Raw genomic sequence first — 24428 nt, forward strand, 5'->3', positions numbered from 1 at the left:
CTCATCCATCAGATAAACATGGCAAAGAGGACAGCACATAACTGTTGAATGAGAAGGCCAGCCCTGGTTCCAATCAGGACCTCACCCAGCTCCTCCTCTTCTGGGAGTTTTTGGGTTTTCCAAGTGCCCCGGGGAAGGAGAAAGGTGGGTGTGGTGCTCTGCTGCTGGGCACTCTCTGACTCCACCGCTTTGTTCCTGTGGGTAGAATTTATGTGTCCCCGGTAGCAGATTGCTGGCACACAAGATAATCTATAGTCCGCAACTCATAGGTCAGCCTGTAAGGAAAATAGGCTCTCCAATCATTTAGGAGCAAGAAGGAAGTAGGGAGCCTCAGACAGTGGGGGTCCTGCAGGACAGTTTGTTTTCTTTGCGACTTCGGTTGGCATTCTAGGAGTAGATATCATCTAAAACACAACACCGCCTACTGGAAAAACACATTCTTCCTCCTTATCTTTTGCCAAGATACTTCCCCATTGTTTGTCTGGGCTGAGAGTCAAGGCCATTTCTCCACCACAAAAGCCCATCTCACAGGACAAAAGCCAAGCTTGGGTGTGAAGTGCTTACTCACATTATATCTTGGGAACCAGAACTCGTTCCCAGCAGAAATTGTGTGCTGCCCACCCCAACTCAAATTCACACAGCACATTATAGTTGTCAAAGAGAGACTCATTGTCTCATTTAATTCTCACAAAACCCTAAGAGAATAAAGAAGCCTCGAGGGAGGTTGAAGACTTTCCAGAGTCCCCACAGCTGGCAGAAGACAGGGCCAGCCCCTGAAAATCCTGGTCCACTCCCCACACTATGACGCTCTGCCTCAGGAAATTCAGAGACACTTCAGAGCTAAAGTAGCTTGAAAGAAAAAAAAAAAAAAAAAAAAAAGGAGGAGGAGGAGGAGGGAAAGAGAAGAGAGAAGGATGGGAATGGAGGGAGAGACATAATAAAGCAGGCATCACTATTTAACTTGAATGTTTATTTTCTAACAACAACAACAACAACAAAGGTAAAGTAGATAAATGAGAGATTTTACCCCATTTTTCTAATTGCTCAAATTCAGAGCCCTCAAGCACAAAGTGGGCTGGATCTCAATTAAGGAAAACACCTGCTCTCCCAGAAGGATAGCTTTTCAGCCGTGTTTCCAGCTCTGCTCCCCCAACTCCTTCAACAATCCTGAGATTTGTCTTCAACAAGACTGTCTCCGCAGCAGCCTCTGACTGGGCACTTGGAACTGCCATGTCCAAAGTCCCACGCAAGACTCAGTGGGGAGACTCTCAAACCACTCATTAGAACGGATTCATTACCCTTTTTACTTAGCCTATAGATTTGCCTGCTTTGCTGTCCATGATGAAATGTATGGCCTCTTGCCAGAACCCAAGGGGACACTGAGGCTTTCAAAACAAAGGGGCTTGCCTGTTGCCGAGCTTCAGTCAAGAGATTCAATGCCTCTCTGAGCTGTTTGTTGCTAAAGTTTTCTTGTCTGGGAAGACAATGTGAGTCAGGAGACCTGGGCTCCAAGGGTCACTACACTCCCCCCCCCCCCGCCACACACACACACCCTCACACACACTCCTGCATTGTAAATACATCATAAGTCCAGTTTGTAGCCTAAACTTTTCATGTAACACTGAGACATAATTGGAGCATAATCCTATCCCATACTCTACATAAATACTTTCCATTCATTTATAATTCTGATAAATCAGTATAGCACCAAAATTGACTTAACAGTTCTCACTTAGATGGGCACGTAGATCATTTCCAGGGTTTGACACTATAAGGAATGATGTACCAGACAAGTCTTTGGCCATGGAAATGGGTCCAAATATTGGTCCAAAAATTTTCTTAGGGAAAAAAGTCTCATCGATGGAATTATTGGGATGAAAATAGGAGCAATCCTAAGGTTTCTTGATGGCTATGGTTCACCTGTTTTCAGAAGAGCCAAAGTAATTTTAACCTCATCAGCAGATTGCATATTTGCCTGTTGCATCACACAGACAGTATAACATTTTTATTTTTGCTTAGTCTTTTGGAGAATTATTCATAGGTTTTAAAAAATCTATACTAACAAAAATGTTGCTCAAATTCTACTAACCAATTGCTCCAAAACACAGGTTTAATGTAAAATTCTCTATCACCAAGACTCACGCAACATCATTATTTTTTGTTGTTAATTCAATGCAGGTCCTTGGGACAGATGGAGGTAAGCTGTTTACATTTGTTTTCATACCCTGATACCATTAGGTTGAGTTCCATTTCCAGATTTATAGCATTAGTCATTTTTAGAAAGGATTGTTTCAGGGCCTGGGATCAAGGAGCACCTGCGTGTATGCACGATGATGTGATCCAGATGGGCCCGGGGCCTCCTAGTCTACTCAAGAGCCATCTTGTTGAAACAAGGTGATTAAAATTGGGGCCGAGCTGGAGGTCCTTCTTCTGCCACAGGCACCTGACAAGAAGGAGGCACACAGTCTGCCCCTGCCACTTTAGAAAGACGTGGCTGGCCCACTGCTCCAGGGAAGCTCTTGGCCTCTCTGGCTTTGATGGAACCCATGCACACATATGCATACCCTCCTCTGATTGTGCACACACACATATGTGTGCACACATCATTGGTGTTGCTGTGCAACGCAATCCAACACTCATTCAGTAGTTGGCATGCTAAGCAACAGTATGTTTGTGCCTACCTTTGAAATACCATTCACCATTCGCTTATGATGATCAGTTATGTCAAAGCCAAGGGCCGGAGGCGTGGCCCAAAGAGTGAACACAGGCAGCATAGTCCCACAAAGCAACAATGGTTCAGATTTCAGAGGCTGCTACCGACTCACTCGGTGGTTTTGGCCATGTTGTGTTGCCTCTGTGGGTCTCAAGTCTGCTCTTCTTGGGAGTTAGGCTTCAGTGGGCCTAACCTGGGTTTGTAGATTCTCAGGGGTCCCTGATGGAGAAGTGGGGGTTGGTTGGCAATTCTGAATAATTTTAAGACCTAAAGGAAACTGTGCCTTTTCCACACCAAATCTCAACATCCTCACTAAAATGTTCAGATACTGTTGCCTTGAACTTCTGAGATTATCAGCGCAGTGATGTCACATTGATCAGCACATGAGGGACAGAGGCTCTGGGTGGCTGCTGATGACATGAAATGATTTTACAGGATAGGTGACTAGTGGACCAGGCATCAACCCCAATTACACTTGAAGTATTCACAGCCCTTCAATCAGAGGTGTCCAGTCTGTGACCCACCTTGGACAGAGGAAGAGCACAGAGCAACAAACAGAATTAAGACATGTCAAGGTCGATATGCTTCCTTAACTTCACCCCTAAGGACATCCACAGGGAGATTGTTTTATGGCATTTCATATCGTAGTATGATTATATCCCTTGGTGATTTGGATAGCAGATTAAAATCTATTCATGATGAAAAGAAAATAAATAGTGGTCACATCCATGGCATATGTAATTACTAAATAACTCCAGTTCATACGGTTGGCAGATCTTTTGAAAACTTAAAGATCAAAGGGGAAATTTTGAGAAAATACATGCCTACGGGCAAGCAGGCAGGCATGGCTAGTCTATGTCAGAATCCTGGGAGCTCTCTAGCCCTGTTGCTGAAGAGATGCAAGACTTCAGGAGGACATGGGCCAGCACTGGGCAAGCCCCTGCCCAGAGAAGTCCTCCAGTTTCCCTGTTTTATTTATGTTCCTATGTAAGTTCTCACTTGAATGCAGAATTCAACTTCGGTTCACTTCCACACCAAGCCCTTCCGAGAACAAATACCTTCCAATGTGATATTCTGTATTTCTGGAACCTCAATGATGAATTCCAGATTCAGGACTCTTGATCTTATAGAATATTCATGATTCAAAGTGGTTTTTATAGCCTCAGGGAAAAGCCACCCACAGGAACCAGGAGAGTTGTAGAATACATAGGCTACAGTTTCTGCTGATCACCAACAACCCAATCTTAATCAGAGATCACTCAGATGAAATTATGGAAGTTCCATTAGGTCCCCAATCATTTTCTTTTTACAATCTGACCATTGTGCGACTCCTTTATGCAGTTCCTCATTATCAGATGAAACCCGAATCAATTCACCTGTCACGAAATCAAAGCCCTCCAGAGATTCCTCTTGCCACTGCCAGGTAAGGAGACAGGAATGCCTTGTTGGGTGGCAGCCTGGGGATCAGGCCAGGTGTTGTCCTGGATAATGACGCACCAAGGCTTCCTGAGGAATGGGAAGTCTTTGGTCTTTGATAATGAAGCCCAGTGATGAGGCCCAAGGGAAATGTGTGAGTCACAGTTGTTAGGGAAGCTGATGGCATTGTTCTTCCTGCAATTTACTAGCAATTGCTTGTTAGAGAAGTTGGGGAGATCTGAAGGCTTGGATATGAACTAGACAGGATTAACTGGAATGGATGCAAATCAGTCTGAGGGAAAAATTGGCCATTTCTAGTTATTCTCAGTTGGTAACTTATAGGTTACCACCTGCAAACTGACAGCTATTTTTGAACAAAACTTTATAGATGGTTGGGGTTGAAAATGCCATTATCTAATTTAACGTTTGCCTGATCAGGTTATTGTGACAACTACTGTCCCAACTGAAGATTCGAGGAAGCAAAGGCTCAGATCAGTGATTCACTGACCAAGGTCACTATAAATCAGTGCTGGCTTCCTTATAACAAAATCCAGGACCTCCAAAATTAGTGCTTCTAAGGTCCCCATGACCCCTGGCTGGTCAGCGGTTCCGACCTCAGATCATGCCATTTTCCCACTGTCTCAGCCCCTGTTTTCACTTAATGCAGGACATTTGCACACACTATTCCTCTGTCTATACCACCTCCCTCCTTATTTCCCTCTCAGGACCCTCTCCCTGCTTGGCAAACCCCTCTTCAGCCACCAGACCCCAGCTGAAAGCCACGCTGAATTTAAGAGATAGTTCTAACCCACTCTTTGGAAGGAATAAATGAGGCCCAGAGAGGTGGGGTTCCTTACCACTGAAGTCAAGTTCAACTTTGAAACCCAAACAGTAGCCCATGCTGCCAATCATGGCTTAATTCTGAAAATGCTGAAACCTGACTTTCCCTGGTGTCCTGCCCACAGTTAAGATGCTGTATTTTATTTACTCAATAAATACTTATAGGGAGTGTACCTTATCTATGGTAGAACAGAGTCATGGTCAGGAGAGACCCACCAGAATCAGACTGCCCAGCCTCATCACTAGCAAACCACATCCTTGGGCAACGTTGCTTGTCCTACAGTAGACACCGAAAGCAGATCCAGGCCTACTGCAAGTTCCCGAAAAATGTCAGCTCTCACTGCCACGGGTCAGACCTGCGCATCAAGGGCATGATCTCTATCCCCCGTTACCTCCACTTCCCTCACTTGCTTGTTGTTGTTTCAATTGTCTTTTACTATATTTTATAATCCTCTTTCTCTTATGGATTTCCTCATACTAATCCATAGTTTTCTCACTTAGCTCACGTTTCAAGAAGGAACAAGATAATTTCTGTGCTCCTCTTGCTTGCTATGGCTCACTCTCCTTCAACTGGTAAACAATTTCTAGAAAATATCAGCCCCAACCCGCCACCCATCTATGGTGACCGTAGTTACGACGCAAGTCTGAATTCATGGCTTCCAAAAGCAAAGAATCATAATATGTGCTTATCGAAATACGATGGAAAGAACACGTATGGGTCAATTTGTTCCATATATGGTTCCCTGCCTTGAGAAAATGGAGAAAGAAACAGCTGCCTACCCCCTTACAAAACAAACCCTTGTAGCACAGCCAGTGAAATAGAAAGTGCTTGGTAAATGGGACTTAGTCCATTATGACTGACCTTGCCTTTGAGTGGAATTTTAGCTACCATGGGGAAATATTAACATTCTGTCAATTCTAACATTTCCTTTAGCTCACCATTCGTGACCAGGAACCACAGTGTGCAAAACACAGGTAAGAGCACCTTATGTAAGAATTATAAAGCAAACATGTAAGCCATCACACTATGACATCCCTGTGCTGTGACTTAGCTTTTACGAGCCTCAGCGTCGTTGAGCTGATGCATGTAGGTTTAATTAGATCATTTTCATCGATAGATAGTATTCCATAATGTTAATATCACAATGTATATCCGTAATTCAATATGATCACTTAGGTAGCTTCCAGAGTTTTCTTCTTATGAACATAATGACCTTATGAACAATAATGTAGAAGTCTTCCCACATACACAACACGGTAACTACTTCTCTGAGAGTGAAATTTCTGGGTTGGAGGCTGTGCCTCTCTTTGATTATACTAGATGTGTCTTCCAGACATGCCAGTTCACCAACAGCTTATGAGTCCTCCTCGTTCCCCATCATCTCCAACAGTTGATCTTGACAAACTTTAAGTTCTGCCAATCCTTTGGATGTAAAATAGATTTATCTTAAGTCTATCAAACAAAGAAAATCAAATTGATTCCTCTTACTAATTGATGATAAAGATGAACATAGGATACCTGTCTGTAGAGTTGTCTACTGTAGCATATAAATATAGTGTCATATTCCTATTGGTGGTGAGTCTTGGTATTATTAGTATTATATTGTTTAAACAAATCTATCATATTTTTGCATTTCTTTCCTCACCCCATATGCTATGAAGATTCTGTGTTCAGGTCTAATCCTACAATCTCTTTCTGTTGAGCCAGAAGAGAGCTGAAAGCTGCAGGAAGCAGACCCCATGGGATATGACTGAGGTTCTACTGACCTGAGTCCTAGTGCTGCCTCCTTCCCTGCAACAGGGTCATCTTGAGCAAGTTCATTCTTGGATCCACACCCTCCCTCCATCCATAAAATCCAAATAATAATATTAACTCACAGGATTTTACACACACACACACACACACACACACACACTAATGTGTGACACATAGTATACAACTGACACATTTTAATAAATATCCTTCCTTCTCCAGGGATTCCCAGCCCAACTGATCCATAAGACCCAGGAGTTTCCTGCCTCACCTCCATCTTGTCCTTATCCTTTCCCTGCCCTACACTATCTAGGTCTTAGATTGTAAAACCAATCTGGAAAGTTTATTTCCCCTGATGTGTGCCACATTGCTAATAAGAGTTGCTTAAGTGGGGCGCCTGGGTGACCCAGACAGTTAAGCAACTGCCTTTGGCTCCGGTCGTGATCCCAGAGCCCCAGGATCAAGTTCTGCATCAGGTTCCCTGCTCAGTGAGGAGTCTGCTTCTCCCTCTGGCCCTCCCCCTTCCCCTGTTTCATACTGTCTTTTGCTCACTCTCTCTCAAGTAAATAAATAAAATCTTTAATTAAAAAAAAAAGTTTCCCAAGAGAAGATTTCCTTTTTTAAAGGAAGGCAGTCAAAAGGAAGAACTGTGATTAACAGGATGGGTCCAGTCCCTAAGAATCAAATGGCAAAAGCAGTAGTCTTGGAGGCCAGACTAGGTGTATGAAGACAGGAAGACTTGCAGCATCCGGGGGCAAATCTAGGGGCTAAGCAGGGCCTGTGAGAATATGCTACAAGGAGAGCAGAATCAGCTTAGAGAGAATTCCAAAGTCTTAATTTGAAATACAAAACCATGCCCAAGTGAAAAATGAGGAGGAATTGAAGATCGGAACAGCAGTGTTAGTGAGGCCAATGGCCTTCACAGACAGGAGTCCAGTCAAGCACCCCCAAACTGGGAGTAAATCATCTGCTCTGAGGTCTTACAGGCTGTCCTCCATCCGTGTCCCAAAACAGTTGATGAAGGAAGTAGCCCAGGATGGATGGGAGGAAATGTTTCCAGAGCCTTCAAACACCACGGATTCATTCCTCTTTCACTCATCAAGCATCCACAAAGCACATGGTTTTATGAAGAATTGGGCTGGGTGGGTCCTAAGAATACAGAACAGAGGCAGCCCTGCCCTTCAGTTAACCAGTGCTTAACTGCTCCCTCCCGTTGGCTTACTGAGCAGGTGTTCATTCTACTGAGTAAGAATTCATTGCTCCGGCACCAGAACTTGGCAGAAACTAGATGCATAGAAAAACACACAATCTCAGCACTCAGTTTTCAGTCTAGCAGACTCTCTAAAGCTTACCGGTTTTAATTTGAATGCCTGAGCCGAAGGAGGCAACACTCTTCATGTAGAAGAGTGAAATCTATGCCTCTGTCAATGGGTATATTATCATCCTTATTCTACAAATGAGAAAGGAATTTAGGAAATGCTTTTTCTTGATAGTTCAGCAACTACTTGATAAACAGACTTGGCTCAATTCCCTGATTAATGAATTCAAGCTAAGCTATTAGGAGTCTGAGAATTCTGTGCCCAACAGAATTGGGGTTGGGGCGGTGGTCCACACCACCAGGCAATTCTCAACACCAGCTGGGTGACCTGTAGTTCAACTCTATTCTGACACTACAGGGAGTCCCTTAGATCCCACAAGTTAAAGGTTCAATCCCACAAGATTGCACCCCAACCAGCCCATGTCGGATGTCAGTCATATGACCAGGTTGTCACCTGGGCTTCTGATCAACCAGCTATAGGTCCAAGGTTCCAGTGAACCTCTCCCTAGATTGAATTAATTTGCCAGAGTGGCTCACAGAACTCACAGAAACATTTCTCTTACCGGATTACCATTTATTATAAAAGAATACAATTCAGCCACAGCCAGATGGTAGGGATGCATAGGACAAGGTCCTGAACAAAGGGGCTTCTGTCCTCATGGATTTTGGGGTCCTGAATGATGGCACATGGAAGAGTTCTGGTTCACCAAACCAGAAGCTCTCTGAACCCCATACTCTAAGGTTTGGAGAAGTTTCATTTCATAGGCACGATTGACGAAATCATCGGCCACTGGTGACTGATTCAACTTCCAGCCCCTTTCCCCTTCCCTATGTCAAGCGGGTGGGACTAAAATTTCCAACCCTTCAGTCACATGGCCGGTTTACCTGTCAACCAGCCCCCATCCTTAGGCACTTTTGGAAAGTCACCTTATTAACATAAACTCAGGTATGGTTGCAAGAGGTTTGTTACACATATTAAAGAACCTGTATCATTCTGTTACTTAGGAAATTCCAAAGGTCTTAAGAGCTGCTGTTAGAAACTGACTACAACCAAAGACATGTTTCACCACTGTATCACAGAGCCTAAGTGAATGTGTATCAGGACCAAAAACAAATTATTTTGATATATTAGAAGATGGTCCAGAAAGGTTTGGCTCTACTCCAAAATTCTAACATTAATCTCTAAGCTTGGGATTGTAGGGGATCTGTCTTCTTTTTGTTCAAAATTTTTGTTTTCTGACATTTTACTTTTCTATCAGCATTTTATAAATATTCTTTAAAAGATATGGCTCTTACCTTATAAAATTGCTTTTTAAATTGCATGTAAGAGTAAATTAAAATTCCAATAAATATGTATGGATACCTACTTAAAATAAAATGCTTTTCTGTAACTTACAAAAGAAAAGTCTAAAACTGTGTTTCTTTTATAATAGTAACAACAGAAGCAGTGGTGTTTCTTGAGCGATAGTACAGTCAAACACCACACTAACAGCTTTATATACAGAGGAGTTTTGAAATGTTAGTAATTACTGATATCAATATGATTCAACAACCCATGCCTTTTTTATTAGGCTACCCTACCTCAAATTTTATTGCCCACCCACACACTGTCCTCTCCACAATATTCTTGTACTGTCCTCTAAGTAAGAGAGTCTTATTTCATGGGGTTATAAAACCAAACTGCAGTCTTATGTAAAAAAAAAAAATGTATATATATATGTATATGTAAGTATATTTATATATGTACATATATGTATCTGTATACATATAAATATGTGTATGTATAATAAATATTTAATATTATAATATTATGTGTATATATATGTATATATATGTAATTTCCAAAGATTAGCTGCCATTATTCTAGAACAAAATCAGTTAAATATTTGCAATGGATTGTATACTCAGAATTTCATTCACTCATTAAACAAAGAGCCAAAGGGCTTTCAAAAGAAAACAGTACAGCTAAGTTGATCTGTTTGTGGCTTTGTTCCATTTAAATCATTGTCTGCATAGACTACAAATGCATGTAGATGTTTCTAAATGCTCTTTTTCAAGCTGGACTTTTTAAATATTCAAGCAAGGCACTCAGAGTCGAAATACAGTAAATCAGTTGCCACAATATAATGAAAAATTCATAATCACTGAACACCATTATGTAAACGACACAAACCAAGTGATAGACAATGCCGATAATGGTTACTTGCTTTTCTGAAGTACACTCATAAAGGTTTGATCCACGTTGAAAAGATAGCGATGGCCATTTCAGTAATAAGTTTCTATGTACTGTTTCACTCTAATTTAAAATAAAGTTTTTAAAGTATTTTCAGAAATACTACAAGAGCTCTTTTAGCTTTTTCTTGTTTAGGATTTGTCTAGTATATAGTCTCCATCCTCCCATTAGTGACCACTTTGTCATTATATTTCGGTGTCACTATATTTAAGCATAACTGGAATTTTTTAACTAGTCTGTACCTAATTTTTAAATGCTTAGCTTAAACTTTTGACATTTATTGTGATTACTATATTTTAGATCAGTTTTTTTTTTATATTATTCTGTGACTCCTATTTGCCCAACTGTTTTGGACTATTTCTTTTCCTGCCAGATAGTGGGTTCATCTCCTAATTCCCCTTTCTTTCTGCCCCCTTGGAAGTTTTATGTTCCAATTCTATTCACTCATTCATGACCTTTAACATTTTAAATAAAATCATGTTTGAACTCTAAAAATCTGAGGTTCATATCCTGTTCCCAAGCAATACAAGAAAACTCAGAATGCCCTAAATCTGATGGTATGGATTCTGCACCATTTGATAATTAAGTTCCGTTACTTATAAAATTTGAAAATCAGAGAGGTCTTTAGCATAATTCCTATTTTTAAGGTCATAAATTGGTGGGTGAAATTAACTTACTATGATGAATGTGATTTAAACTTGAAGCAATCAAACGTTTTTCAACAAACATTTTGGTACACATAATTCCCTCTAACAAACATTCTTAGGCTCCACGTTAAAAGCCACAATCCTTGGAACCATTAAAATAGAATTTAAAATGTTTCAGGAGTACTCAATTCTTCTTAGGAAACTTGGAGAAAAATTCAGCTTTTTGATGACAAGAAGCAGAATAAAAACATATAACCTAAATGCTACTGTAACTGGCATGTAAATATTTGCTATTAGTACTATGTTTCAAAGTATATTGTCAAAAGTATCCCACTCTTTTGAAGTTCTTATTCAGCTACTAACTAGAACTATAATTTTAATTATATTTTTAGACTGAATTAATATTATATAGCTTTTAATTCTGCTTTCATACTAATCACCTTTCTTCCATGTTATGTTATTACTGTCCAGTATTCTACTTTGATATTGTTTTCATACTCTCAAGGCTTTATGATTTTTATACGGATAATCCTTGCTTAAAATTATTAACATATTTACTAATATCTTTGCTTAGTATTTCTCCTAACACTTCACTCCTTCCTTGTGGCCTTGATTTCATCCTTTACTAGTGTTTATGAGAATTACTTGCGGTGGAATTATGCTAATTTCATTGAATATAAGGAGAAAACACCATGTCAAAACTTGACAAGTGGTAGTATCTTAAAGTTTAGGTTCCATGTGAACACTAAACCCTTTCAATGAACTTTTTGTATTCTGTTACTTTAAAGTCCATTGGTCTATCTTGCTCTTTTAAAGAATGTTCTCACCAGGCATGATTTTGTAACATCATGCATTGGTCACTTGGAATATGATTCACAGACCTGAGCAGATCTTTCCAAAGTTAACACATTTTATAATTTTTAAAAAAATTACATTTGCAAATAACACCACAAGTCTCATCAGAAAATTGTGCTGTTATGCAATGATGGTAGATACAAGTTTTTCCAAATTCCAATTTGCACTAGAAAAATCTAATTTTATAATTGGCAACAAATACTGCCAGTTCTTTTCCATAAAGTGACAGGCTTACTTTGTTCATTTTTAATAAAATATCTGCCAACTGCCCAAGTCTGAATAACCATAATTTATGGATTAGTCATTCTTTTAGGTTAAAAAAGTGATATTCCACTAAAACAAAAAGTTATTCTTTCAAGTTAAAAAAAACACAGCATTTTCTGAGTTGAGAACCAATTTGGCTTGTTGAAGGAACTGAACAGAGGTCATTATAACCAGAACAGAGTGGACAATGTGGGATGGATGGATGGATGGATGGATGAATAGATAAGATTATTCCAGGCCTTATGGACAGAAGTAAAACAATTTGGATTTTCTTTCTGGTGTAAAGGAAATCATGGAAGGATTTTTACCAGGTGGAATAGCAAAGTCAGAACTACATTTTGTTATGATTATTTCAGATGCCCTAGAGAGGAAGGGACAAAAGCTGAAGCAAGAGAACAATCCAGAGGAGATTGCTGTCCAGAATGAGATGACAGTAGTGTAGACCAAGAAGTCTACCCCAGACACAGGCAAGAGTAATGAGTTCCAGCTCCTTGCTGGAGGGAAGAAATCTGACACAGTAACAAAATCATACCTACATGTGAATTTCCTTTTCCCCAGATCATAAAGAAAGCATGCAGTTTCATCCTCCTCAGAGATGTCAGTCTCCAGCCCACCTCAGCCCTCAGGAAAATTCACTGCACTATAAAAACACAAACTGGAGAAAACCTTTCCCCACAAGGTCTGATGAAAAGGTAAAACAAATACTTCTCTTCAGTGTCTTTCTAGATGAACTTAGCATCAACAGAGAGCTTTATTGAACCATGGCTACATGGAGATCATCGTGATTGGCTTTATTTTATTCCCCTTCTGGCTACATATTACTGATTTTTAATATTTTTACAGTGTTTTGTTATATTTTATATTGCTCTTCTAACCAGTCTTTAATTTGCACGTTCTCAGATTCAAGTGGCTTTAATTAATAAAAAAAAATAGAGATATCAAAACCTGTGTTTTATATTCACTAGCTGTTCAGGTATAACAAGGATTTATATATTGCAATACTTTTGCCAATAAAAGAGCCACCTGTCATATACTAATTGCATTTGAACAGTCCAGCAATTTATTGAGCACTTATTTTATGCCACATAATGTGCTAGAGGATATTGTCCCTGCCCCAGAGGAAACAGAGCAAGGAGAGGTGCTAATTCATAACAGATGTATTCTTGTTTGTCCTTCATCTATTTCCTGCTCTCTTTCTAAAATATTCACCATCCCTAATATCTTCTTGGATCATGTTGCACTTACATTTACTATGGGGATGGCGTGTGTTTCCATGCCCTTCCTTCCATTACTTTATAACATTGCTTATTAAATAAAGTCTTTCACTATATAGCACAGAGGAATATGCTTCTTATGGGTCTCCATCCCATATCCCCCATATGCTTGAGGCCCTGCTCTGCACCTGAGAAAGTGTTTTAAGCAGAAGCAGAGCATATAAAGTATCTCTGGTCCAGTCCTACAATCTCTGCAGTATCCTTAAGGTCTTTTGCTGTCCTTATATTAATTTCTACCTTAATTCTAAAAGAGGTCTCAAACTCTTAAGTTAGACTTTGGGAAACTTTGGCACATACTTCTGTTATTGTCCCTTTCTATGTACCTGGCTTCTTTTGCCTCTGTCATCTCCTTCATGAGCACTGAAATCCCTGAGTTCTAACCAGGTGTCTCTCCAAACTATACCTCTCCCAGGGCCTGGATTCCTCACAGGCATGGGAGAAGCTTGCACTAGATCTGGACTGCCCTAATGTCAACAATTTCAATGCAGCTTACGATCTGTGACCTACCCATGTACTATCAATAATAAGGTTTACTTATTAATATTCTTTGACTCTTTTTTTTTTCACTTTGTATCACTGTTCTAAAGAAAAAGACAGTATTATGTGCCACAGATAGGAAATACCCTTCAAACTAATTGCAACAATCCACTTCTCAGTATATATGCCCCAAAAAACTGAAGGCAGGGAGTCAGAGAGGTATTTGTACACCCATGCTCATAGCAGCATTTTTCACAATAATGCCAAAAAGTGGAAATAATCCATGTACTCACTTTGTATATATAAAACATTTATATGATATTAATAATAAAATGTATGCTATATATCTATATGATATTTAAATAATTATATATTTATATATCTAATATAAATAATATATAATATATAATATACAAAATATATAAAAATATATAATATATATAAATAGGGATACTGCAGGTACTTTTATATATTTATTTTTTTATTTTATATTTGTATATAAAAATATGTATATGTTTAAGTATTTATATTTCTATTTTATATATAGAGAGAGAGAAAGAGAGAGAATCCCTGCAGTATCCTGCATTATATACATACGTGTGTGTGTGTGTGTGTGTGTGTGTGTGTGTGTGTATGTATATGTATATGTATAACGAGTATTTGGACTCTCTCCACCTCCCGGCATACACACACACACACACACACACACACAACTTCAGTTTGGAATGATGACAAAGCTTTGGAGATGGACAGTGGTGATGTTTGCAAAACCATGAGAATGTACTTGATGTCACTGCATTATACACTTAAAAATGGCTTAAATGGTAAATCTTATGTACATTTTACAACATTTTTAAGTCACTTTAGCGCAAACAAAACAAGGCCATTAAAATGGAGCAAGATCCCACCACTCACTAATGGTTCTCAGTGTAAGGATTGTTCTTCTGTTGCAGAAGAGATCAGAAAAGCCAGAGAGATATTAAGGACATACTAGAACAAAAATGAAACATTCCACTTGAATTATTCAAAGGGCTAGACAGAGAACTGAAAGGAGGCTACTTCTCCCCCAGGTAACTCAGAGTTATTTAATGCTGTATCTGAGTACCACCTAAACTTGTCTGCCAGCACTCATGGCCACACCTGGAGAAAACAGGACTATAAAATCTCTAAGTGCCTTCCAGTTTGAGCAAGTAAATAAAATCAGAATGGCTGAAATGCACCCTGACTGAGCCCTGCCAAGCCCTGATCTATCTGAGAGACCTGCCAGAAGCAGCAGACTGCTCTGAACTCTGAGAGCTCCCACTTCTGAGGGGGATAGGGCTCTGAGGCTCCTTTCTTTCTGGAGCCTGTGACGTGGCTTTGCAGGAGTCGAGCAGAGCTCCTCCTGCCTCTGGACCTTCCCAAGGGGGCAGGGACTATGTAGAGGAAATTATTCCAAAGGGAGTCTTAAATAAGAGATGACTTTGCTCCCCAATTGGATGGAAGAGAATGGCAGAGCCAGGCAGGGGAAAAGGGTGAGGCATGGGGTGGTTTCTAGGCAGCAGGGCTGGCTCATGCCAAGCCCTGAAGTGATGCATGTCCAGAGATGCTGGTCCAAAGACCAGCAAGCACATCTGGCTGGCCGGACCCATGTCCTCAGACTGGAGGGAGGTAGCCGGTGAGGTTGTAGACTTAGGCTAGAGCTAGCTCATCCCTCTCCTAGTGGCACTCACATATGCTTGGTGGTGTACCCATTGCTGGAAGGATCTCCATCCCAGTATGCACTGGGAGGACCAGAGACTCAGATGGAGAGAACAAAGACCTGCTGTCCCATACCTAGCTCTTGCCAACCATGTGACAGATGCTGACTCCCTAAGCCTGCACTATCCTGACATGCCTGCTGCACAGGATTATTAGGGGGGTGGACTTAATAATGAATGAAGAATGGCCTTGAAAAGGCTGGACTCACGCAGGGGACTGTTTAATGTTATCATTCTTGGATTCCAGTAAAGGAATTGTAGATTCATGGCACATCTCCCTGACTGCCCTTTCTTCTGTTATGGTGGATTTTATCATCAAATTAAATCAGTTAGTATAATAGGGTATCATGGTAGAGAGAGAAATCCAGACAGGCCAGGGTTCGAATCCCAGTTCCACCGCATGAGACTTCACACAAGTGCTACAAAGATGCTCTTGATCTGCACCTTCCCCTCCCCTGCTGGTTTTTCAAGGACTAGGGCCACCGCTGGCTTCACAAACAATACACCTCCCACCTTAGCTTCAGCAGGTGCAGATTCAGAAAACACTGGTAGATAGAGTGTTTATGACCCATTGTGAGCATGGTGCCAAAGGGCCTTTCTCAATAGATGGGAGTGAAATTTCTCATTACTTTCAGTGACAGACAGACTCTGTTGTGCCAGTTTCCTGTAACAGTAAGCTGCGGTTACTTTTCTCGCATCCATTTCCAGATCCAGGGATGGAATTGTGGGGCTGCGTATTTACTATAAATCAAACTGTGGTTTGACCCTAGTGGAACAAGAAGCACACTTTAGTTAAGTAATTGATTAAAGTTAGTACTTCTTTTTGACCCTAAAATATTCACCATCTATCTGCACCACAGGATGTCCAACAGAATGACTGGTACATTGGAGAACACAGTCGCCAGGCAGTGGAAGAGGCATTAAGGAAGGAGAACAAGGTAACACCTTGTACAGGGGCCACTGCACCCTGTCTGCAGCCATCTCTGGTTTTCTGCCCAAAGGTCCCAGCACATAACAAGCAGTGTGCTTTGATGCACCAGCCTGGATCTCTCAATGCTCAGGAGGTTGTCATTAAAAGGGGGAAATGGCTGTGTCACTTATTAATCTTGTGACTTGCCCTTCTTCCAAATTATCTTTAAGGAGGGCATATGATGTGATGAGCACTGGGTGTTACATGCAACTGATGAATTACTGAACTCTACCTCTAAAACTAATGATGTTGGCTAATTAAAATCTTTTTAAAAATATTTTTAAGTTTAGGTTTCTTTATGGATTAAATGAAAACAGTAAAATGAACCCTAAGGAACTACTTTGGAGATCAGATGTGGAAGCTGGGGTATGAATGAAGGTCACCATGGAAAATGCCTTCCTTCTAAATTTCTTCCCAGTTCATCTCATTACTAAAGGTCTGCCCAAAGTACAGGCAGGTCTTTTTTAAATTTTTTTAAGACTGTATTTATTTATTTATTTATTAGAGAAAGAGAAGGAGAGACAGAGCACAAGTAGGCAGAGTGGCAGGCAGAGGCAGAGAGAGAAGCCGGCTCCCTGTTGAGCAAGGAGCCCAAGGTGGAACTCGATCCCAGGACCCTGGGATCATGACCTGAGCTGAAGGCAGTGGCTTAACCAACTGAGCCACCCAGGTGTCCCTAGAGGTGGGCCTTTATATCTCCTGTCTCCAGGAAAGGTACAGGGATCATGAATAACATCCTAGTCAGGATATGATAGGTTTCTGTATTAAGTACCCCAAGTTCTCAGTTGCTTAGCATAGCACAACTTTCTTGCTTGAGCTCCGTGGCCTACAAAGGTTTGGGTGCATAGATCTAAGCTGGTGGAGACCACGTCTTCATGTGTGCTCATACCAATCACATGCTGACCCTTAACCACATCTTCTCAAAAGTAATACTCATCTCTACTCACATTTCATTGGCCACAATGATTCACATGGCCAGGCCTAACTTCCAAAGGGGTGGGGACGGACAAATCTACCATTTGTCCAAAAAAAGAAAAGACATGAAATTACTTAGAATCAGATCAAATGACACTAGAACCATCATCACCAACAGCAAATAGTTATTAGTATTCTATTATGAGCAGAGAGCTCTATTAGGCTGTGAGAAATCTCTCCAAAGTGACAGAAAGGTTCTCAAGACTGTTGGATCATCAAAACCTCTAACTAACCAGTGCAATGTTTGTTGTTGAATGAGGAAATACAAAGATGGAGTTAGTTAATTAGTAAATGGGTGGACAAATGATAGGTTCCCAATAAAGTTTAGTAAAATGTAGCTCTCAGAAATGATATTGTGAAATTAAATGAGATAAATTAGATGCTAGTTTCTAGGGTAAATTGAATGATGCCTTCTGACAAGAAACCCACATCCTAATCCCCAGAACTTGTGAATACGCCTCCTTACTTGGAAAAAGGGCTTTGCATGTGTGATTAAATTAGGAACCTTGAGATGAGGACACTATCTTGTATGAGCTGAGCAGATTCAAAGTAATCACAAGAATCCTTAGAAGAGGAAGACATGGTGGATATAAGTGAAGGACCCCTGGCGGCCTCTGGAAGAAAAAAGTCAAGGAAACGCATTCTTCCCAAGGGCCTCCAGAAGGACCCCAATCCTGAGACCCTTGCTTTAGCCCCGTCAAACCCTTATCAGACCTCAGCCTCCAGAACTGTAGGAGAATAAATTTGTGTTTTAGTCCATGAAGTTCATGGTAGATTGTTCTAACAGCAGGAAGAAATTAATACAGTTGCTAACAAAGTATCCCAAACATATTAGAAGTCCACGGAATGATCTCATTTTCTAGATGAGGAACTGGAGACAAAATCAAGGTCTCAGTCATAAAGAGGAAAAAGTGGAAAAGGGGACAGAACCTATATTCAAGATCAGTGCTCTTTCCACAAAACCACAGCTGCCTGTAGTAGCCATCACAGTTCTTTACGTTCCAGTGGATGGCTGTAGGTCGCTAGGTGATGCCCTGCCTTCAGGACCCTCCCTGACCCCTCCTCAGGGAATCCCACCCTAGTTGACCTCTCCTGGGTAAATGGGAGAGCAGGATGTCAGCTCCAACCTTGCTTCCTCCTCCTGGCTAATCAGCACCAAATGAGTCACTATACTCTCTGAGCTGTTTGCCAACAGAAAAATTACACTAAGCGGACCTGCTTCCAGGAGCTGCTGTGTGGATCGTGCTAAAAGCCCAACATATGCACCCATAATGTCCTTCCAGCAACATCTGGGCAGTCAGTCAAGGCTCCTTTTGCCACCCCCTCCCCCTGTGTGCCTGTTTCTGCCTCCTCCCCAAAAAACACTGAGAAAACAGCATCTCAGTTGCATGACTTCATCTTTCCCTATTCTGTTTGTTTCAGTTTTGTCAAAACATGTTTCCAATTAATGAAAGATAATTTCATTTAAATTGCAGGATTGCCCAGATTCATGGTGACAAACTCATTGCAGAGGTTAAGATGATAAATCCAAAATTGGTTCCATGTCTTGGCATCTTCTCCCTTCCTAAGCTTGGGCAATGCTCTGTGCTTGAATCTTAAGGCTTCAATTATGGCTGAATGTTTTATGTAGAACAAGTTCCAGAAGATTCTTCAATACCACTTTATGTACTCAGAGGCTGATATAGTTAAAGGGCAAAAACTTGAACTAGACTATTGGGTAATCTACTAACTAGTCATGAGGCATTAGTGGATTCACTTAAACCATTAAGACCCTACTTCCCTTACCTGTAAAATGGGGGTAAAATAACTTCTCAAATTTTATGTAAACATCACATGAAATAATGTTGTAAAATGCCTAGCATCTTTTTTTTAAAGATTGTATTTATTTATTTGAGAGAGAGAGAGAGAGAGCACAAGCAGGAGGAAGGGGAGAGGGAGAGAGAGAAGCAGACTCTCTATTCAGCAAGAAGCCCAACGAGGGGCTTGATCCCAGGACCCTGAGATCATGACCTAAGCCAAAGGCAGACACTTAACTGATTGAGCCATCCATGTGCACCTAAAACGTTTAGCAACTTGAGAGCAAGTCTCAATAAACCTTAGCTATCAGAATTATCACGTCTCTACAATTTCTTAGTATTATTTATAAACTTAATATATTTATAGTATAAGTATTGTAATCATTATTCTCTGTATCTATAATGACAAATATTAGTTATGCATAACAGGTATAAACAGATATAAGATATAGTCTATATGGAGATAATTATATGTAACAATTAGTTATAAACATAATTATATGTAATATCTATCTATAAAAAATAGTAAGTCCTCACACATCTAATTAGATCTATTCTAGTAGATAATTTGTAACCATCTATGTAAGAATCTATGCAGTTACAGCTACAGATTTTTCAATACTTTTCATCATACAAAAGGCACAGTGTAGCCACAAAACCGGCATTGCAGGGGTGCTTCTGTTTAGGAGACTCACTCCATTTCCTAGCCCTTAATGACCAGACGTCCAGCCTCAGCTATTCCCCAGGTGGGCCTGGTTCCTGCAGTGTGCCTCTTCACAGCCCTCAAGCCATCTCATACTGCTGACCTTCTTTTGGAAACTCCTAATCCCTCTTCTGTCTCCTCTTCTTCCCCTGCACCTGCCTTCCCCTCACCAGAGGCTATGTCAGCCCCTCCCTCCCATGTCTGCTCATGCTGCTACCAATGACTGAAACCCCACATCTTTTGGGGGGACCCTAGCCATATATTAACATCTCCCCACTCAGAGGCCCCTGTATTATGCTAAAAGCCTCCCTTGCTAAAGCTTGCAGTGGCTCCCACTGTCTCTAGACTAACACCTGAGCATCAGGCAGAACAGGATATATGGGAACAGGGGGAGGTGAAGAAAGCACCCCCAGGAGGGGAGGTGGAGGGCTTCTCCATGCAGATGAGGTGGCCTGTGTGAAAGCTGAGAGCCCAAAAGCAAGAGGTGCCTTTTGGAAACCTTGGCTGGAGCCAGAGTTTTCAGAAACCAAACCCCAAGACAGGGCTGGAGCATTTATCCCCAAACATCATGCTAAGGTTGTAGATATGACATGAAGGCCAATGGGGGATGGTGTGAGATTTGGAAGAAGGGGATATCCTGATCTGACTGGTACACTTTTCAGAAAGTAACAAGAACCCTTACACGGGCTGACCCTCAAATATGCACTGAATTAAATTTCACGAAGAACTGTTTTGCCAAAAACCAAGCCATATGGGAACGTGGCACAGACAAGTGTCACTACAGCCAACACTGTCAGGCCTGGGATGCTGGCATGCCTGAGAAAAAAACCATTCTTCCTTCTGCTTCAGGATGGCACTTTCTTGGTCCGAGACTGTTCCACGAAATCCAGGGCAGAACCCTACGTGCTGGTGGTGTTTCATGGGAACAAAGTCTACAATGTGAAAATCCGTTTCCTGGAGAAGAATCAGCAGTTTGCCCTGGGGACAGGACTGAGGGGAGATGAGGTGGGTATGACCTGACAGCTTCCCCTTCCCAGATCAAAGACAGCAAGGGGAGACTGTGGGGAAGGCTGGCCAAGTTACCCATCATATCCCCATGACTGCTGGGGGAGGAGAAAAGAACGCCACCCTGTAGGTAGAGACTAATTCCCTTCCAGCTCCTTCTACACACATCCCTGCCCACCTTAAACTTCAGCCCACGGGCCCCAACCACTCCTGACCATTCCATCCCCTGTCCACACAGATCTGCCCATCGAAGGAAAGTCATTCTGCAGGACACATCCAAATTCTGCCTCCCCGGAGGTCTCCCCTGAAGCTGAAGTTAGTGTTAATACCACATTCCTTCCCCACCACATGCCAAACCCCCACAGCTGGCATTCCACACCCTACCTGCTGGCATTAGGAACACTTAGTCGTGTCTCCAAATTGAATGTGCGCTCAGTCACAGTATTCGGTGCCATGTTGGGCATGCCCGTCCTCAGTACAGACCTGCTGACAGGCAGCTTCATGAGAGAATCCATAAAAACAGAGGAAGGAGACTGATTTTTGCTGAGTGTGCTTGCAGTCGGCCTGGTCTCCATATCACCTCACGTGAACCCTTGACGACTCCTTGCTACAACAATTGCTCCAACCTTAGATGTAGGGAAACTGAGGCTCAGAAAGTTATAAATGGCTAGAGACACAGGAGTAATGAAAGGGTGAGGAGAAGCTACTCTTTCAACTCTTCTTGAAAGGAAGGTAGGACAGAGGGATTGGAAGGGAAGGGTAGGGGTCAAGTTCTACATCACCACTTACTAAGTATGTGAGCTCAGACCAGTCACTTAATGTCTCTGGGCTTTAGTTTCTTTAAGTGAAATGCAATGTTCTTTTCTTGTCCAGACTTCTCTAATTCAGGAATTTTCATTTAGCATCTCCAGACCTCAGTGTTATCCGTTGGTCTATATTATGTGCTGAATTGTGTCCCCCCTGACTCCTCCCAGATCCCGATGTTGAAGCCGTAACCCCTAGGACCTCCGAATAGAACTGTATTTGGAGCTAAAGTCTTTAAAGAGGGGATGAAGGTAAAATGAGGTCACGTGTGTGGGCCCTAGAACAGTATGTCTGGTGTCTCTGTAAGGAGATTAGGACATAGATGTGCACAGACATAAGGTCACAGCAAGAGGATGGTGCCTACACAGCAAGAAGAGAGGCCTCAGGTAGAACCAACCCTGCCAACACCTTGATCTTGGATTTCTAGACTCCTGGACTGTTGTTCAGGTGCCCCCACCCTGCCCCATCTGCGGCCCTTTGTCATGGAGGACTGAGAAAACAAATCCAGCGTAGAACCAGAACTTCCACACAACTATTCACTGTCCCTCAGTAGAGATCAAAGTGAAGAACACGGCCAGGGCTGCCAGAGCGCATCAGGAACATGCGTATGTGAGGATCCCGTTAGCGGCCACGTGAAGACTTAAACCCAGTATCTGACCCAGAGCCCTTTCGGAGTATCGCACGTATCTGACCCAGAGCCCTTTCGGAGTATCGCACGTAGCTGGAGAGGTGTGGTCCACACCGGCCTTTTCAAGAGCCTGGGAAAGTCTGGTCATAAATGAGAGTGTGAGTGGAGAGAGAGATTAATACATAAATCTGCTAAATGCAGCCACACTGAGAGAAGAAGACAGCAAAGATGAAGAGAATAGCCAATTTTCCCTTTTGTGATGAGGATTAGTGACTTAACTAATGTACCCTATTCCGAGCCAGCCTGACACTTAGCAAGCCCACGGTAGATGTGAGTTATTATGTTTTCATTCTTATTCCCGAGTCACTGTAATAACTGGGGTACAGTTCCCCGGAACCAGATGCCTATGGTTAGTGGACATTCCAGTTCAGTCCCCCTCCATCCTTTCTAGCTTCTTCCAGCTCCTAGAATTGCCCATGTTCTTAAAAAAAAAAAAAAAAAAAAAAAGTTGTATTGTGACTTTTAAATGCTCGGGACACAGAGCAAGTGGAAATCACGCCCCCTGACCCGCAGGGCCTCTGCGAGATGCTGTGTCACTTGCTCTCTTACCTGGACCTCAAAAAATCTCAGAGAAGGGTGCATTACTGAGACCCTTTTACCAATGAGGACACAATGGTGAGGACCTAAAGAGGTCACAACAGCTTTCCCCCCACATGCCACACTTTGGTCTGCTCCTAACAGAGGAGACGGCGATCTTACTCCAGGATGACATCTGAATAGCGTTGAATCAGATCTTAAGCCAGTTCCCCGCCTCAGCAAGGGAAGCGCTTGTCAACCATGACAGCCCAGATCAGACCGTCAGCTTCCAGGTGAGCTGCTCTAATTATCATCACCAAGGACCCCTCAAGGATTCAAATGCCTATTTTAAGAAAACCCTTTTTGGGTTATTCCGGAGTTTTCTCCTCCCATTCGTTTCCCCCCCCCCCCCCCCCAAACCAGCCTCCTTTTTCCTACATTTATTTAACACCTGCATGTTTGCCATGCACAAGGCCTATCCTGTGCAGTGAACAATTACTAATTAACTTCAGCAATTTATTCCTTCCTGGCCAACCTGCGACCATGGTGCCACCCATATTTCCACTTAACAGGACACTGAGACACAAATGTTAAGTAACGGGCCCCCCAATCACAGCAGGTACAGGGCAAGGCTAGGCTTCGTTTTTCATTCTGCAAAAATACTCATATGGTCTTGGGTAACATCGTGACCAAATGCCAACAACCAGCAGTCTGCCTGAAAACCATCCAGAATGCGGGGTGAGGGAGAGTTAACACTTTCGTGAAGCTTACTATGCCCCAGGCACCGGATGAGAAAGGACACTTCCCAACTGTACACTTTCCTGCCTCGCGAGCCAGACGCTGGTGCCAGACTGGGACAGTCTAGCTTGCTCTCAGCTCCTTCCTGCCCCTCAGCAGGCACAGGAGCCCCAACTTTGCTGGGGAAGACGTTCCCAGCTTTACAAAAGGGAGAGAGAATTTGATACAGGAAGGCTCTGCTGAGTGCAAGCCAACTCCAGCTACTTCCTCTGGGGTTGCATAAAGAAATAGCATCTTCGTTTGACTCTGCGGGAGCAAGGTGATGAGATACAGGGTTGTCAAAGATAATTTTGGTTTTGTGTGACTTTCTGGCTGCCTTGCAAACTTGAGAATTTAACCACACATCCAACACAGTGACACCCCTCTCAAGGGAGTTATTACATCTTAGATGAGATGACATAAACACAGTCACATAGACACTCAGACACACAGAGGCAGGTGCTTAGTGAGTAGGGGTTTCCATCAGAAATGATTCCCAAGTGCCTCTGCCTTGGGTCTGTGCCCCCAGGCACTAGTGAGGCACAGCTCTCCCTGGGATGTGGGGGTGGCAGGGGATGCCTGGACAAGGCTCCAGCAGGCGAGCATGCCAACATCTTCTCAAGCACAGAAGGGGAGCAAACCCACCCACATCTCCCAGGAATAGG

At 42.1% G+C, this 24428-nt stretch overlaps 1 protein-coding gene across 2 annotated transcripts in view; it reads left to right on the forward strand.

The window, feature by feature from the left end:
* CLNK (cytokine dependent hematopoietic cell linker) overlaps positions 1–24428 on the forward strand; it is a 162314-nt gene that overhangs the window by 132739 nt on the left and 5147 nt on the right. For both annotated transcript variants that reach the window (XM_032854983.1, XM_032854973.1), the window contains 6 exons: positions 2179–2197; positions 4055–4136; positions 5904–5944; positions 12598–12731; positions 16390–16467; positions 20823–20978. In XM_032854983.1, the coding sequence (XP_032710874.1) occupies positions 2179–2197; positions 4055–4136; positions 5904–5944; positions 12598–12731; positions 16390–16467; positions 20823–20978 (510 nt within the window). The remainder of the gene's footprint in view (positions 1–2178; positions 2198–4054; positions 4137–5903; positions 5945–12597; positions 12732–16389; positions 16468–20822; positions 20979–24428) is intronic.

This window comes from Lontra canadensis, unplaced genomic scaffold (genome assembly GCF_010015895.1).
Source record: "Lontra canadensis isolate GAN:19392208 unplaced genomic scaffold, GSC_riverotter_1.0 scaffold1, whole genome shotgun sequence".
Classification (NCBI taxonomy): domain Eukaryota; kingdom Metazoa; phylum Chordata; class Mammalia; order Carnivora; family Mustelidae; genus Lontra; species Lontra canadensis.